Source organism: Strix uralensis, chromosome 9 (genome assembly GCF_047716275.1).
Source record: "Strix uralensis isolate ZFMK-TIS-50842 chromosome 9, bStrUra1, whole genome shotgun sequence".
In the NCBI taxonomy this organism is placed as follows: Eukaryota; Metazoa; Chordata; class Aves; order Strigiformes; family Strigidae; genus Strix; species Strix uralensis.
The window spans coordinates 25,471,314-25,483,393 of record NC_133980.1 but is presented as its reverse complement, the minus strand read 5'-3'; the positions used below and the strand labels follow the sequence as shown (position 1 = coordinate 25,483,393).

Here is a 12,080-nt window from a genome sequence, read left to right as displayed (position 1 = left end):
TCATTGTCTAGTTTTCCTTCCTGAGCACCTGCTATTTGCTTCTGTGTGTCATACTTGGCTTTAGCGTGGCCCAAAATCTGTTTAGAGAGATTATCCTGGTAGAATAAGGCCAACAGCAAGAACTCTCCTCCCTGTGAGAAGTGCCCACTGTGCTGAGTTCTCCCATCACAGCTGCTGTTGTTACCAAAACCATAATTGTTATTTCGCCTGGCATTGCTCCTGATGTGGCATGAACTCTCCACTGATCCGTATGGGCAGCAGCAGCCCAGCAGCTTGCTCTGGGATTTGCCAGACATGTCTGTTGTGACTTACTGGTGTGAAACTGGCCCACCAGTTCCCTGCAGCTCACCCCAGCACTTGTCCAGGAGACCCCTGCGTGCCACCAGCCCAGAGCAGCATTGCTGTCACATTAGCACCAGCAAATGTCACTGCTTCTGCACCTGAGAGGCCTCACTACCAGCCTACCGATGTCTGTGACCTACCTGCCTGCAGTTGACTTGAGAAAGGTCCTTCGTGCTTGAAAGGTTGTCCCTTCCCACCAGCCTGCCCTGTATCGTGTTCCCGTGCAGAGGAGGAAATAGAAACAGGGTAGGTATCATGACAGGGAGAGTAATTATAAGCTAAACGCAAATGCCATCTCCTGGCAGGGAAGACAGTTGCCTCCTCTGCAAGAAGATGGTTGAACTGCAGGGTAATAGTCCCATCCCTGGCTAGAAAAGGTCTGATGCCTCAGTCCAGATTTTGCTGGGGGCTGCTGGGGGTTTTCTAGTCTTGATGCTGCTGCCATTGGGAGGTGGTGGAAACACTTTGTGCAAACAGCCCCGGTTATGCCGGCTGCCTCTTGTCCTCTTGCCAGGCACTGCCGTAAAGAGCCTGGCCCCATCATCTTGGTTACCTTCTTATAGGTAAAGGGCTGCTATCGGGGTCCCCAAAGCCCTCCCTTCTCCGGGATGCAGGGCTGGGTGTGGCGGCAAGGAAAGAGGAGCTGAGCTGGGCTTGTATCACGCCCACCCCTTCCACAATTTCTTAGCAGTGAATTTGCAAATGTATGGTGTTCAGTGGCTTCACAAACCAACAGAAATGTTTGCAAACAGCTTCAATACACGCACAGCTTTAAGTGGCCATTATTTAAGATCATAATTAGACACAGAGGAGGCAAAAGAGGTGACTGGTCTGCAAACAGCTTCGCGTAGGAGAAGACCAACATTTCTACACTTGTCTGTATTCATATACATTTGTGCATGTGGTGCCTAAACTGCTGTAACTGCGGGACATGAAACCAAAGAAATACCTATTCACTCAAGGGTATCACTCATTTTATTAAATTTAAGTGATATTTGCTTCCAGGCAGACAGATACACTTTTAGTAGTTTCCAGTCTCAGACACTTCATGAGCGGCTTTCGATGCATTACCTTGACTCCTGCATTCACCCACTTCTGGAATTGGACAGTGCAGAGCTGACGCACAACCCCTTCTGCTGCATCAGTTCAGTCTCAGGCACACGCTTGAGATCAAACATCCACGTCACTGGGAGGGCCCAGCGATCTGCTTCGCTTGCTGGTAACCCTGCCAACAGTTGCACTACTACAAGGCCATGGTAAATAATTAGCACAACACTTTGTAATGACAAATACCAAGGGTATTTCTGATTCCTTGCACTATAGGCCATGAGTTTTTGTGCATCTGTATGAGAAAGACAATTTTTAGCATACCTGTTTCAATGACTGAAGTCAGGTTCACCCTGTTCCCACACACATGGCATCCATACAACCCCGGCAGCTGTTCCTCCAGATCACACAGGGTTGAACGCAGGCAAACCCGTAATGCCAACACTGGCATCAGCCCATTACAAACCCTGTGGCTGAAAGCAAGCTTTCACTCCTCAGGACTCCTGACCTGGCCTTTATCTGTGCCTTAACAAGGAAAAAGAAAGAAAACTCCAAACTCAGCTTAAAGGGAGAAGAAATAAAACTGCCCTGTAAATACAGATTTAAGTCTCCAGCCTTTTTATTTATACAAGGATTCAAAGAACATATTTCAACTTTAGATAAACAGTGCAAGAGAGTTACAAGTACCTTGGTAACAGAAAGAAATAGATAACTGTCCAGCTATGCCAATAAGTGAAATAATTCTTACTCCTGCAGATAGAAATGCATCTGTTTAAAGCAAAGGTGGACTTTAGATATTTTGCTATACCTTAGCCCCTACCAAGCCCACCGGAAAACAACAGGCAGTTTGTCATTTGTAAATGATAAGTAGCTGCACTCTCAAAGCCTTTTGAGACCCTCGCCCTTAGTTAAAACATACACATTATGGCACAAAAGAGCAGGCTGAAAGACAGAGACACTTGGAAATCCACTATTTCTGGTTCTCCCCTTTCCAGGGACAGGGGTCCTTGTTAATATTTTTTCCTAGACCACTACCCCCTCTGCATCCCTGTGAAGTACAAGGCCTTTTCAAACCAGGACACCACAAATCACCATCTCGATAACATTGAAGCAAATGTTCCTCCCCAGCCATCCCCGTTCCCCACAGCTCCCCGCTCACGCAACCAACCTACGGCAGCCGCCAGCCCCCGTCGTGGCTGCAGCCCTGAGCCCGCCACTGCCACGGGGATGGGGAGCTTTGTCACAACGTTTTCGAGCAGGCTGTAGCCCAGGAAATGTCATTTATAAGCACTGAAAGGCCCCAGCCTCTGCACCAGCCCGAGCACAGGCTCAGGGCTTGTCTGGACCTGGGCTGACTTCAGCTTGTTGAGCCATGCCAGCAGTTGTCTAGCTGTCCGGTAACTATGGTTTGCTTTAGGTTTGCTTTAGTTTAGAGCAATACTGAGTCGATACCCTGGGGGGGACTCGGCCGTTTCAGCTCCCCAGTAGAAGGTGGCATGGCCAAGCGCAGCCCCAGGCCACCAAATTGCAGCACATTGGGGAAACAGCTTCAGGGCAACGAAGAGAACAGAAAAACTGAATAACCAGGAACTGGCAAAAAGCAGCAGCGTAGGCGGACTGTGTGAAAAGGTATACAAAATAAACCCAAGCAGACCCAGGGCCGAGGAGGGAGGAAGCGTCAACACCAACATCATGCGCCTCCTGGCGAAGAGGGGGAGAGCCCCCGGCACTGCCCTCGCCTGCCCGCGCAGACCTCAGGGTGCCGACGTGGGTCCGACCCCCAGCTCGGCTCCAGGACTGAAGCAGTCGCCCTCGGGGCCCAGAGGGACACTGAAGTGGGAGGTCAACCCCAGCCAAAGGGGGAAGGCATCAGGAAGGGTTTCTCCCACATAAAAGTTTTTACTGTATCCTTGAGGCTTTGTCTTATTAATTTGGACTATCAGGTTTTATTATTGTAACAGGACCAATAATTTGGGCTATTAAATTGTTAAAATATTAACTAGACAATCAGTAAATTCTTGGCTTTACATTTGAGGTGTGTTCCCCTTGGGGCCCGTAGAAGCTTTTGAGGGTAACAGGCTGACAGCAAACACTAATGGCACAGAAATGGAAATGACAAGGACTTTCCTTTCAATCTCCCATTCTGCAAAGCAAAACGTTGACCTTGGCATCCATGTCCTAGAACTCCAATCCAACCCAACCATTTTTTGAAGAGGTTACAATGTTTTAATCCCTCCCTCCCCTTTTTCTTTTTGCTTTGGATGTAAAGTTTCTGCAGGACTGGTTGTGGAGATTTCTGTAACTGAAGGCTAAATTTGTATTGGCAGTTCTGGTTAAAAAAAAAAAAAAAAGAAAAAAAAAGAAAGGAACTCTTTAGAGCAGTAAAAGTAACATGGAACTTGCCATATTTCTAGAAGTAAATAAATCAGTATAAATTCATGACTTGCATTTACCCACTTGTGGGTTCTGATGGATCTAGTGTCATTGTCTGTCCTTTAGCCAACGTCCAGCATCCTGGCTTTCATATCTGGAACCCTACCAGATCAGATCAGTTTTAACCTTACAAGAAAGCGAGTACAGGGCAGAAGGGGTACCAAGTCAGTAACATCAGTCACTGTAACTTGGAGAAGCCAGTCATAGCTGGCCTAAAACCTCTGCCTAGCTCGAGGCACCGTCAGCGTCATTACCTGGCCCCCAGGTAACGCTCTCTCTGCACCTGCCTGCACCAGCTTTTGGCGTTACCTTGCTCATGTTCTCATCTTCCCTTAAATTGCACATTCTAGAAACTGCTAATGTTAAAAATGTATTTTTTCCCTTTTCTTAGAAAACAGCCAAACCCCAACCCCATGTTTGCTCAGCCCAAAGACACGTCTCCCCTGGCAGGACAGAGGAGAAATGCTCAAACATTTGCTGTGCAGACCAGTAAAGTACGAGATAGATACACCTCTGCCCTCCCTCTCACCCACAGTACAAACACATTTGAAACTCAAACCCAACCCTGTACGAATGAAGCCCAACCCCTGGGCATGCTCTTGGCCCAACCAGTCACAGTGACTGTGTGGTATCTATAACATCTGCTAAACCTACATCTCCAGCCAATGCTTGCTGTACCCATCAGGTACAGAAGCCTTCTGGAAGCCCTGAAGCACACAGCCCTACAAGCACAGACACTCCTACAGCTACGTGAGGATAATTATATCTTTCACTGACCACCCCCAGTCTCAAAACCCAGCACGGAGTCCACCCCACCAAGCATTCTGGGGTTAGGGCAGTCGCCCGCCTGACCCAGAGGCTGGTGTGTGGTGGGACGGGGCGGCAGAGGGTGAGCGGGGCCCTCCCTGAGCCAAACCGGAGCTGCTGGCGGGTGTCTGACCCACCATCACACCCTGACTCTGCAGCAGTTAGGGAAGGTGTGTGGGAGCATGGGGAAGGGACAGGGAAAGTGGGAATTCACTTAGAAACCTACAATGCAACAAGAACGAACACCAAAAGAAAACTCCCAACCAAAAATGTGTCCCGTCCTCACATCCCGCCTGGTAGGTGCTACCTTGAGTGAGTCTCTGCGGTAGCGACACTGCCCAGGCTCATCGCTACCAGCCCCTCTCTGCCCCCGGGCAGCTACCTGCGATGTCACTCCTGCACATGCCTGGTGTGAGCTCTCACAACCAGATGCAATGCTCCAGTTAGTAAAAAGTCCCTGGTGTGTCTTATTACCAAAAAAATAGGGATACCTATCCACAGCTGGGGCCAGAGGAGGAGGAGGTGTCAGCACAACTGTCTGTCAAGCGGAGAATCCCACTGTGCATATTTTCATCTCTCTGTTACCTACGACGGTACTGCACTGCAGGTAGAAATTGGACCATCATTACTTGGGTAAAAAATGGCTTTCCAACTAGCATGCAAAGAAAAAATACCCCAAACCCCAACCCCTAACACTCATTCCCAGTCACTTAGATGTAGAAGACCTACATTTCAAATTGTTGTCAGCTACGAGCTCTAGTCAAGAAACCCACTTGTGACCTTTCCAAAGAAAAAGGGAGTTCTGCGTTTTTGGGTCCAACAGCCACTGCCAAACTGTTTCAGTTCAACCCACCAAACCTGCTCACGCTCCTACATACGCTGCTGGAAGTGAAGGGCCATCTCTGCCTGCCTAGGAAGTACAGAGGAAAAACCTGAAAGAGCCCCTGAATGCAGCACCTGAGAAGCGCTGACGATCTTGGTCTCTCCGCGTTACGAAGTGGCGTTGCTCTCGGTGCCGTCGCGCTCTCGGCAGCTGTGTGGTAAGCGGTGCTCTGGCCAGCGGCTGGGTAACAAGGTCAGGGCAATTGTGTGTTCCACTGGAGGCAGCAGAAGAGCTGCCCTCGGTGGGGCCGGCTGGGATCCCCCCAGAGGCCTCTCTGCAAAGGTTTCTTTCAGCCCCGACAGCCAGTTTGTGGCAATAACAAAAGTAAAACAATGAGGTACAGAAAGAAGGGCCCAGCATTGGGGAAAAGACCAAGAAAGAAGAAAACAGCTCGAGCACTGCCAGAAATAGCAAACAACTGAAACCTTTTTCTCCTCCCTCTTTTTTTTTTTTTTTTTTTTTTTTTTTTGCCAAGGTGAATTAAATATGTCCTTTGGTTGGTTGGTTGGTTGGTTGGTTTTGGCAAAGTGAAGCCCTCGGCCGCAGTCTCTTTCCTGGCTGTGGTAGTGAGTTACCGCCACAAGTGCTGCGCGGCAATGAAAGCCACCGAAAGGAGGAGGAGGAAGGCAGAAGGCAAAGATCTGCTGCTGGCCCCATTGATGCCGTGTCCAGACTGCTTAGGAATAGCGTGCGTTTCTGGCTGCCTGGTGCTGGGGCTCTTAGAGAGTCTTTTGCCACAGACGTCATCAGGACAGCTGTCACCACTCCCGGAGCCGCTCATGTCGTCACCTGCACAGAAACAAACATGGGGTGAGCCCTGACTGCCTTCCCCTTGCTGCAACCCCAGGGAGCTCTGGCCACCAGCCCTGCCCCGGCCACCTCCTTCTCTCAGCATCCCTCAGTGTGGGGTGCAAGCCCGTACCTGATCTCCAGCTGCCTTTAACCACCCGCTGCTGCAGCAGCTGGAAAGCTCTGGAGCAGACAGGAGCAGTGGCCCCTTCAGCTGGGCCAGAGGTTTCAGCAAGGCACTGAGAGCAGCACAGCCTCCAGCCACGCTGCAGCAAGTCAGCTGCACTCGAACAGACCCTCTGCAGCCCCGAGCCAAAAGCCAGGTGGCCACATCCCCTCTCTGCCCTCGGGGCCTGGCTGCAGGGTCTGCCCTGGCAGGCTGCCAGGGCTGACTGCTCAGCCCCTCTCGCCTGCTGTGGGCTTCTCCGGTTCTGCTAAACTCACTTGCATCTTGGAAATCCACATCGTTCCCGATGTTAGCGTTGCCCAGCCGGTTTGTCATGATCTTTAGCTGCATGATTTGCTGGCGAATGGTCATATCGGGCTTGGTGATGTCCACTTCCACCTCCGGGTTGTTAATCTGATTAGCCAAGCCATCCCCCATCACTTCGGGCAGGTAACTGCGAAGGAATGCAACAGGTTTAGATGTCTCCCCCCAGCTAAACTCACCTCTCCCCATTACAGACACCAGTGATAATCCAGCCTCTTTGAACCCCAGAGAAGCTGCAGTCAGTGGCGCTGGCTTGTCCCACAGCCTCCATATGCTGGAGTTTGCTGCGAGGCAGCCAGGTCTACAGACGGCTGAGCCGTGCTGCCGTGGCCAGACCCCCTCAGAGCCTGGGGCTTGCCCTGAGGCCATCTCAACCTGCAGGAGGTGGCTGGAGGCCTTGCAGCATCACTGTCCTGGCATGGGGAGGGGTTTCCTGCAGGAAAGGCCGTGTGTGGTGCTGAGGGGTTGCTCTCAGGCTGGTACCTGTGGAGCCATGGTGACACTCCCCTGTGGAAAAGCTCTGTCCATATGGGAGTCTGAGGAGCACCTTCATCCCTGCCCTGGCTGAACCCTGTGGGGACTGACAGCCTGGGATGACTGAATCCCTCCAGCCTGGTGTGACCAGACAGGACCCCCAGGGAAGCTTGAGTTAACTGGGAGCTGTCAACCCGAAAACAGAGCTGTGCTGCTCCCCTCAGCAGGGCCCCAGCCCATCTGCTCCCGCAGATCTGCAGCACTTCTGGCAACGGTGTGAAATATGGAAGAACCCAAGGCGCTGGCTCCAGGCTGGCAGCGACCAGCCCAGCAGGCCTGTGGAGAGGAGCGGGGAAAGGTGCACGTCCAGCAGCTGCCCATCTTCCCTCACAGCCCCCCTTTAACTGTCACCCATGGGTGGGAGGTGTTTCTGCAGCTGTTTGATGTCACTCGGGTGCCTCCTCTCACGAGGGAACAGCATTTCAGAGCAGGTATGGATAGAAAGACGTGTATGCAATTCCCAGCAACAGCTCTGGAGTTTGTGAGGTAAATCCAGCCCTTCTGCCTTCTGAGTGGACGTGGTATTGCAAAACTGCTTCATTAGTACAAAACTACAGTTATTTCACGGTGAATGCATTTCAGTGCTTAACCCACCAACACACAGCAAGAGGACAACAGGCTTGACATTCCCAGGTACCAAATTTTCAGGAAAGGCAGCATCTCTGTGGACAGGGACAGACCTTTCCACTCAGTGCTCAGTCTGAACCAGTGGAGCTGGCTGAGATGATGTATAAGTGCCTTTTATCAAACCTTCCCTTTCTCACCCCAGAACAGTGCTATCCTGGCACCTGGACCCTCTCCATACCTGCCCTTGGTCATCCCGTTCCAACACTTGTTGTCCGCTGCTGAGCTGGCCATTACTTTTTTGCTGCACAGGCTGCCAGGCAGGGTGATCCAGTAAGTCTTGAGTGCTGTCAGATTCCCTTTGGCATCTAAAACCTGTAAACAAAAAGGACGCTCAGGATCAGATCTCTGGGGTGCCCCAGGGCTGTGGAAAGGACAAGGATTCTGCCTATTTTTTTTCTGTTTTACCATCACAAAGCCTGTTTTTATGCAGACAGGATGTGTCAGCAAGCTTCCCCTAAAGACCAACGGTCAACCCAAGCACCGAGGCTGAAGGTTACATGCTAAGGACTGTCCTGGTACCATAGGGTTAACCAGGAGAAGATCATCTTCTGGGCCATGAGGGCAATGCTGAGAAACAGCCTTGGTGGAAGCCAGCAGGGCTCTGCCAGGGTGGGACAGGCAGGTGTCTGTGAGTGAGGAGCCTCTGAAATGTGGGACCATGGCAGATCCCGCAGCTCATCATCCATAGAATCCAGAATCTCCATGGAGGAGGACCTCTGGCCCCCGTATCCAGGCTGGACTGCCTGAGGCTGAACGACACCAAGGGCAAGGAGCCTTTTCAGATAAGTTTAGCACCAAATCCCTGAGAAACTGGTTATCAGCAACCTAAACCCCGACCCTGTGCCAAGGCAGGATCAGATCTGCTTAGGTCATGCTGGCACTTGCCAACCTGATTTTCTTCAGATTTGCTAGCAAAGGCAATTCAGCAGCCTGTGGGATGGTCTGACCTGACTCCCAGGACCCAGCGCTGTGCTGGCCAGGCTCCCAGTGCTCCCAGAGCTCCCAGTGCTCCCAGGGGAGGCAGCGCACCAGCATGCTGGCCTGGGGGTCACCAGCGGGGAGGCAGATTTGGAGGAAAACTCACCAGCATCTCCAGTGCTTGCGCAGAGGATTTTGCTTCCAACGCAACCTTCCCCCGCCTTTTCTTGTCCTCGCTGCTGGAGCCTTTTGTGCTGATTTTGGGATTTCCACAGCCTTGGAAAACCTGAAAAACAAACCAAACTCTCTATCCCGTGTTTCGATACTATTTCTTTAATTAATTAGCACTCCACAGATATGTTTTCTTTTTTCTTCTTAAGTATGCTTATCTTTCTACTTGCAAGATCTCTGAGATTCTGGCTTAGTTTCTGGTCAGGTTACTCTTGTGCCAGGATGTGTTTTCAGCTCACTGTAACTGGTTTTAGTTATCGCTACCAATTCAGCACTAACACAAAATTAGCACATGTTTTTGGATGAGTCACCAATGTTGATATTAAGTTATTTCTAGCAATTTTATCTGCTCCTATTATGACTGAAAAATAAAATTCTGGGAAGAACAAGATGGGAGTTGCTCATATTCATTATACCAGTGGTGTGGGCTTCAAGATTGCAGAGAATGTGAACTTCATCAATTTGGACAACAGGCTGAGGTGGGACTACCCCAATGACTCTTGCAGTTGGCACCCACACTCAGCAAATGAATGCCCCCTCCAACCAGGGGAGCGCCAAGACAGTACATGTGTCACAGTCTGTCAAGTTAGATGTTTCAGGGGCGAATGAGGAGGCCGAACTGATTTACCTCCTAACTTTGGGTACCTCCCATCATCCTAACTACCTGCCCAGGTGTGCTTTGCAGCCAAGGGAGAGCAGAAGCACTCTGAAGTACAAATTCTCAGATCTTGCCTGTAGGAGGAGAAGAAGGGTACCCTGGAAGCACCTGTTTCTCCCAGTCTCTGCATGACCAGTCCAGGCAATGACACCTCTGCTGCAGAGAGCCAGTGCGCAGGCCACTGAGCCTCACTGTGGCTGGTGGAAGGAGTCTCTGACAGCCAGATTTAATAAAGCGTCAAAGGTCAGGAGAACCTTTGCACTGTCAGTTTGATTCAGGAAACACCAGCCTTTACAAAGAAAGCCATTTGATTTGAAAAGATGGCTCCGAGCCTGTTGTGGTTACCAGGGTGCTGTCAGAAGCTATGGATAAATTTGACTTTGCACGGTGTCCCCTTCAAGCAGAGAAAGCAAGACCTCAGACAGGAGCATTGCTGACGTAGCTTAGGCCAGCTGCTGAACGCTTTTGCTAGTGGATTCTGACAGCCATCAGCAAAGTCCTAATCCAGACAGGAGTCCCTTCGGTGACAGTGGGTCTCATCGGTGTGTCTGAGGGACGTTCAGCCTAGAAAGTCCCATCCTGGGGTGCACTGTCCTGCTGACCAGATGGATCCAATGACTATGGCAGTTCAGCACCAAGCCAATTTGTTCATCTGTCTCCTTTGCTCCGTGCAAAAATCCCCACCTTGAAAACTGCATGTAGAGCATTTTCAACTTGGTTCTACCAAAATAAAACCAAATTAGTTTCACTTTCTTATTGGCCTATTACTGTTGTTAGCAGGAGACAACTCTTTCAGGAGGTAAAAGCCCTGGGAGGTCTCCAGGACAGTGGCTTTGTGGCAGCTCCAGCACAACATGGTATCAAGGTGATCCTCTTGCCAGCCCAAGGGCTTTAGGTGAGCAACGCCCATTAGTGATGGAGAGGTGACGTGTCCTGCAGACTGAGGTGATCAATAGTCTCCTGCATAATGACAGCAAATAGACATTTGCAGCCTTTGATAGCTCCTGCTGTCTGAAATCCATCAGAGAGACACAGGGAGAGAGGAGGAGTGCGAGGAAGCAGGGAGAGTGCTCCATGGTGCAGTGAACGCAGGGCTCAGTACCAAAAGTGTTTCTTTCCAGCCTTCCCCCAGATCCCAGGAGAACCCATAACAGAGGGTGTCACTGGGTTGAAGGGCCACTTCTGGCTCTTCTCACAAATGACAGACAGTGCCCTGGGTCTAGGCTTGTGGCCTTCAATCCTGGGAGAGAAGACTCCCAGGACTGGCCTTGGCCAGGCCTGAGCTCATCTGGCAATGATAACCTTTACCTGATCACTTTGCCGTGCTCAAAACCGGAGCTTAGAGCTGCAGCAATTTGCAGCTCCTGACCTCTGCTACCAGTGGCACCAGCAAAGACTGTCACATCCACCTGGTCACCAGATCATACTGAGAAGCTTATCAAATGGGTTTGGTTGCTCCAGTCGAACACCAAATAGATTATTTGCTCATTTTCATTTTACCAGATTTACTATATGCCCCTTGGAAACACCTTTCTTTGCAGATGATTTTCTACGTTTTCCCACATCATGGGCTTGCTTTTATGTGGACTGCCTCAGTCTCACCTAACAAGGGAAGAAAGAATATGGTCTTTCATGTCAGAAAAGAAACCTAAACAAGTACTTGGTTACATGCTGCTGTTAATGCTTTGACGTGTGCCGGTGAATTCCTGCTTGGCTAAGCAATACTTCTGGCCCTTCCTTTCTTCAAGGCCCAGTTAGGACCTGCCCTGCTCCTTTCATCTCCATCTCTGTCCTAACTGTGGGATAGCTGCAGGGCTCAGGGAATGTCTGGGCAAAAAGCAGGAGCCCTGGAGGGCTGGTTTTGTTCCCAAAGCTTCTCTTACCTGCAGCTACAGAGGTGATTGTGGTTAAGTGGATAAATATACTAAAAATAGAAGACCAATAGAAGAGAACTTCATGACATACTTCTTGGAAGGCAGGTGAGTGTCAGGAGAGCCTGTTTTATACTCTCCAGATGGACTGCCAGATGGCAGCTCTGTCCCACAGATACAACCTGATAGCACAGTGTTTCCACTGCACAACATCACCCTAAGGCAGGTTAAACCAGCTGCCTTCTGTCACTAGGGACTGTGCACTTTCTGTAAGTGCCTCAGCTCAGCCAAAATACTTCACAACTCTTCAGACACAGAGGCACCTGACAGCAAATGGCACCATGCCTCCCACAATCACTGCATATACAGTCCCACCGTGTGTGCCTGTACCTGGAGAAGGCTGGCAGGGTGTGGCACAGAGGAACATTTGGAAACACTTGAGAATGTTTT

General features: G+C 50.5%; 1 protein-coding gene across 1 annotated transcript in view; it reads right to left on the bottom strand.

Annotated features, from left to right (window-relative positions):
• Positions 1-1,984: 1,984 nt before the first annotated feature.
• Positions 1,985-12,080, bottom strand: part of GPC1 (glypican 1) — a 216,150-nt gene continuing 206,054 nt past the window's right edge. Inside the window, exons 6-9 of the mRNA XM_074877780.1 lie at positions 9,037-9,156; positions 8,131-8,264; positions 6,746-6,921; positions 1,985-6,301 (exon numbers count right to left, since the gene is read on the bottom strand). Coding sequence (XP_074733881.1) covers positions 6,084-6,301; positions 6,746-6,921; positions 8,131-8,264; positions 9,037-9,156 — 648 coding nt within the window. The 3' untranslated portion in view covers positions 1,985-6,083. The remainder of the gene's footprint in view (positions 6,302-6,745; positions 6,922-8,130; positions 8,265-9,036; positions 9,157-12,080) is intronic.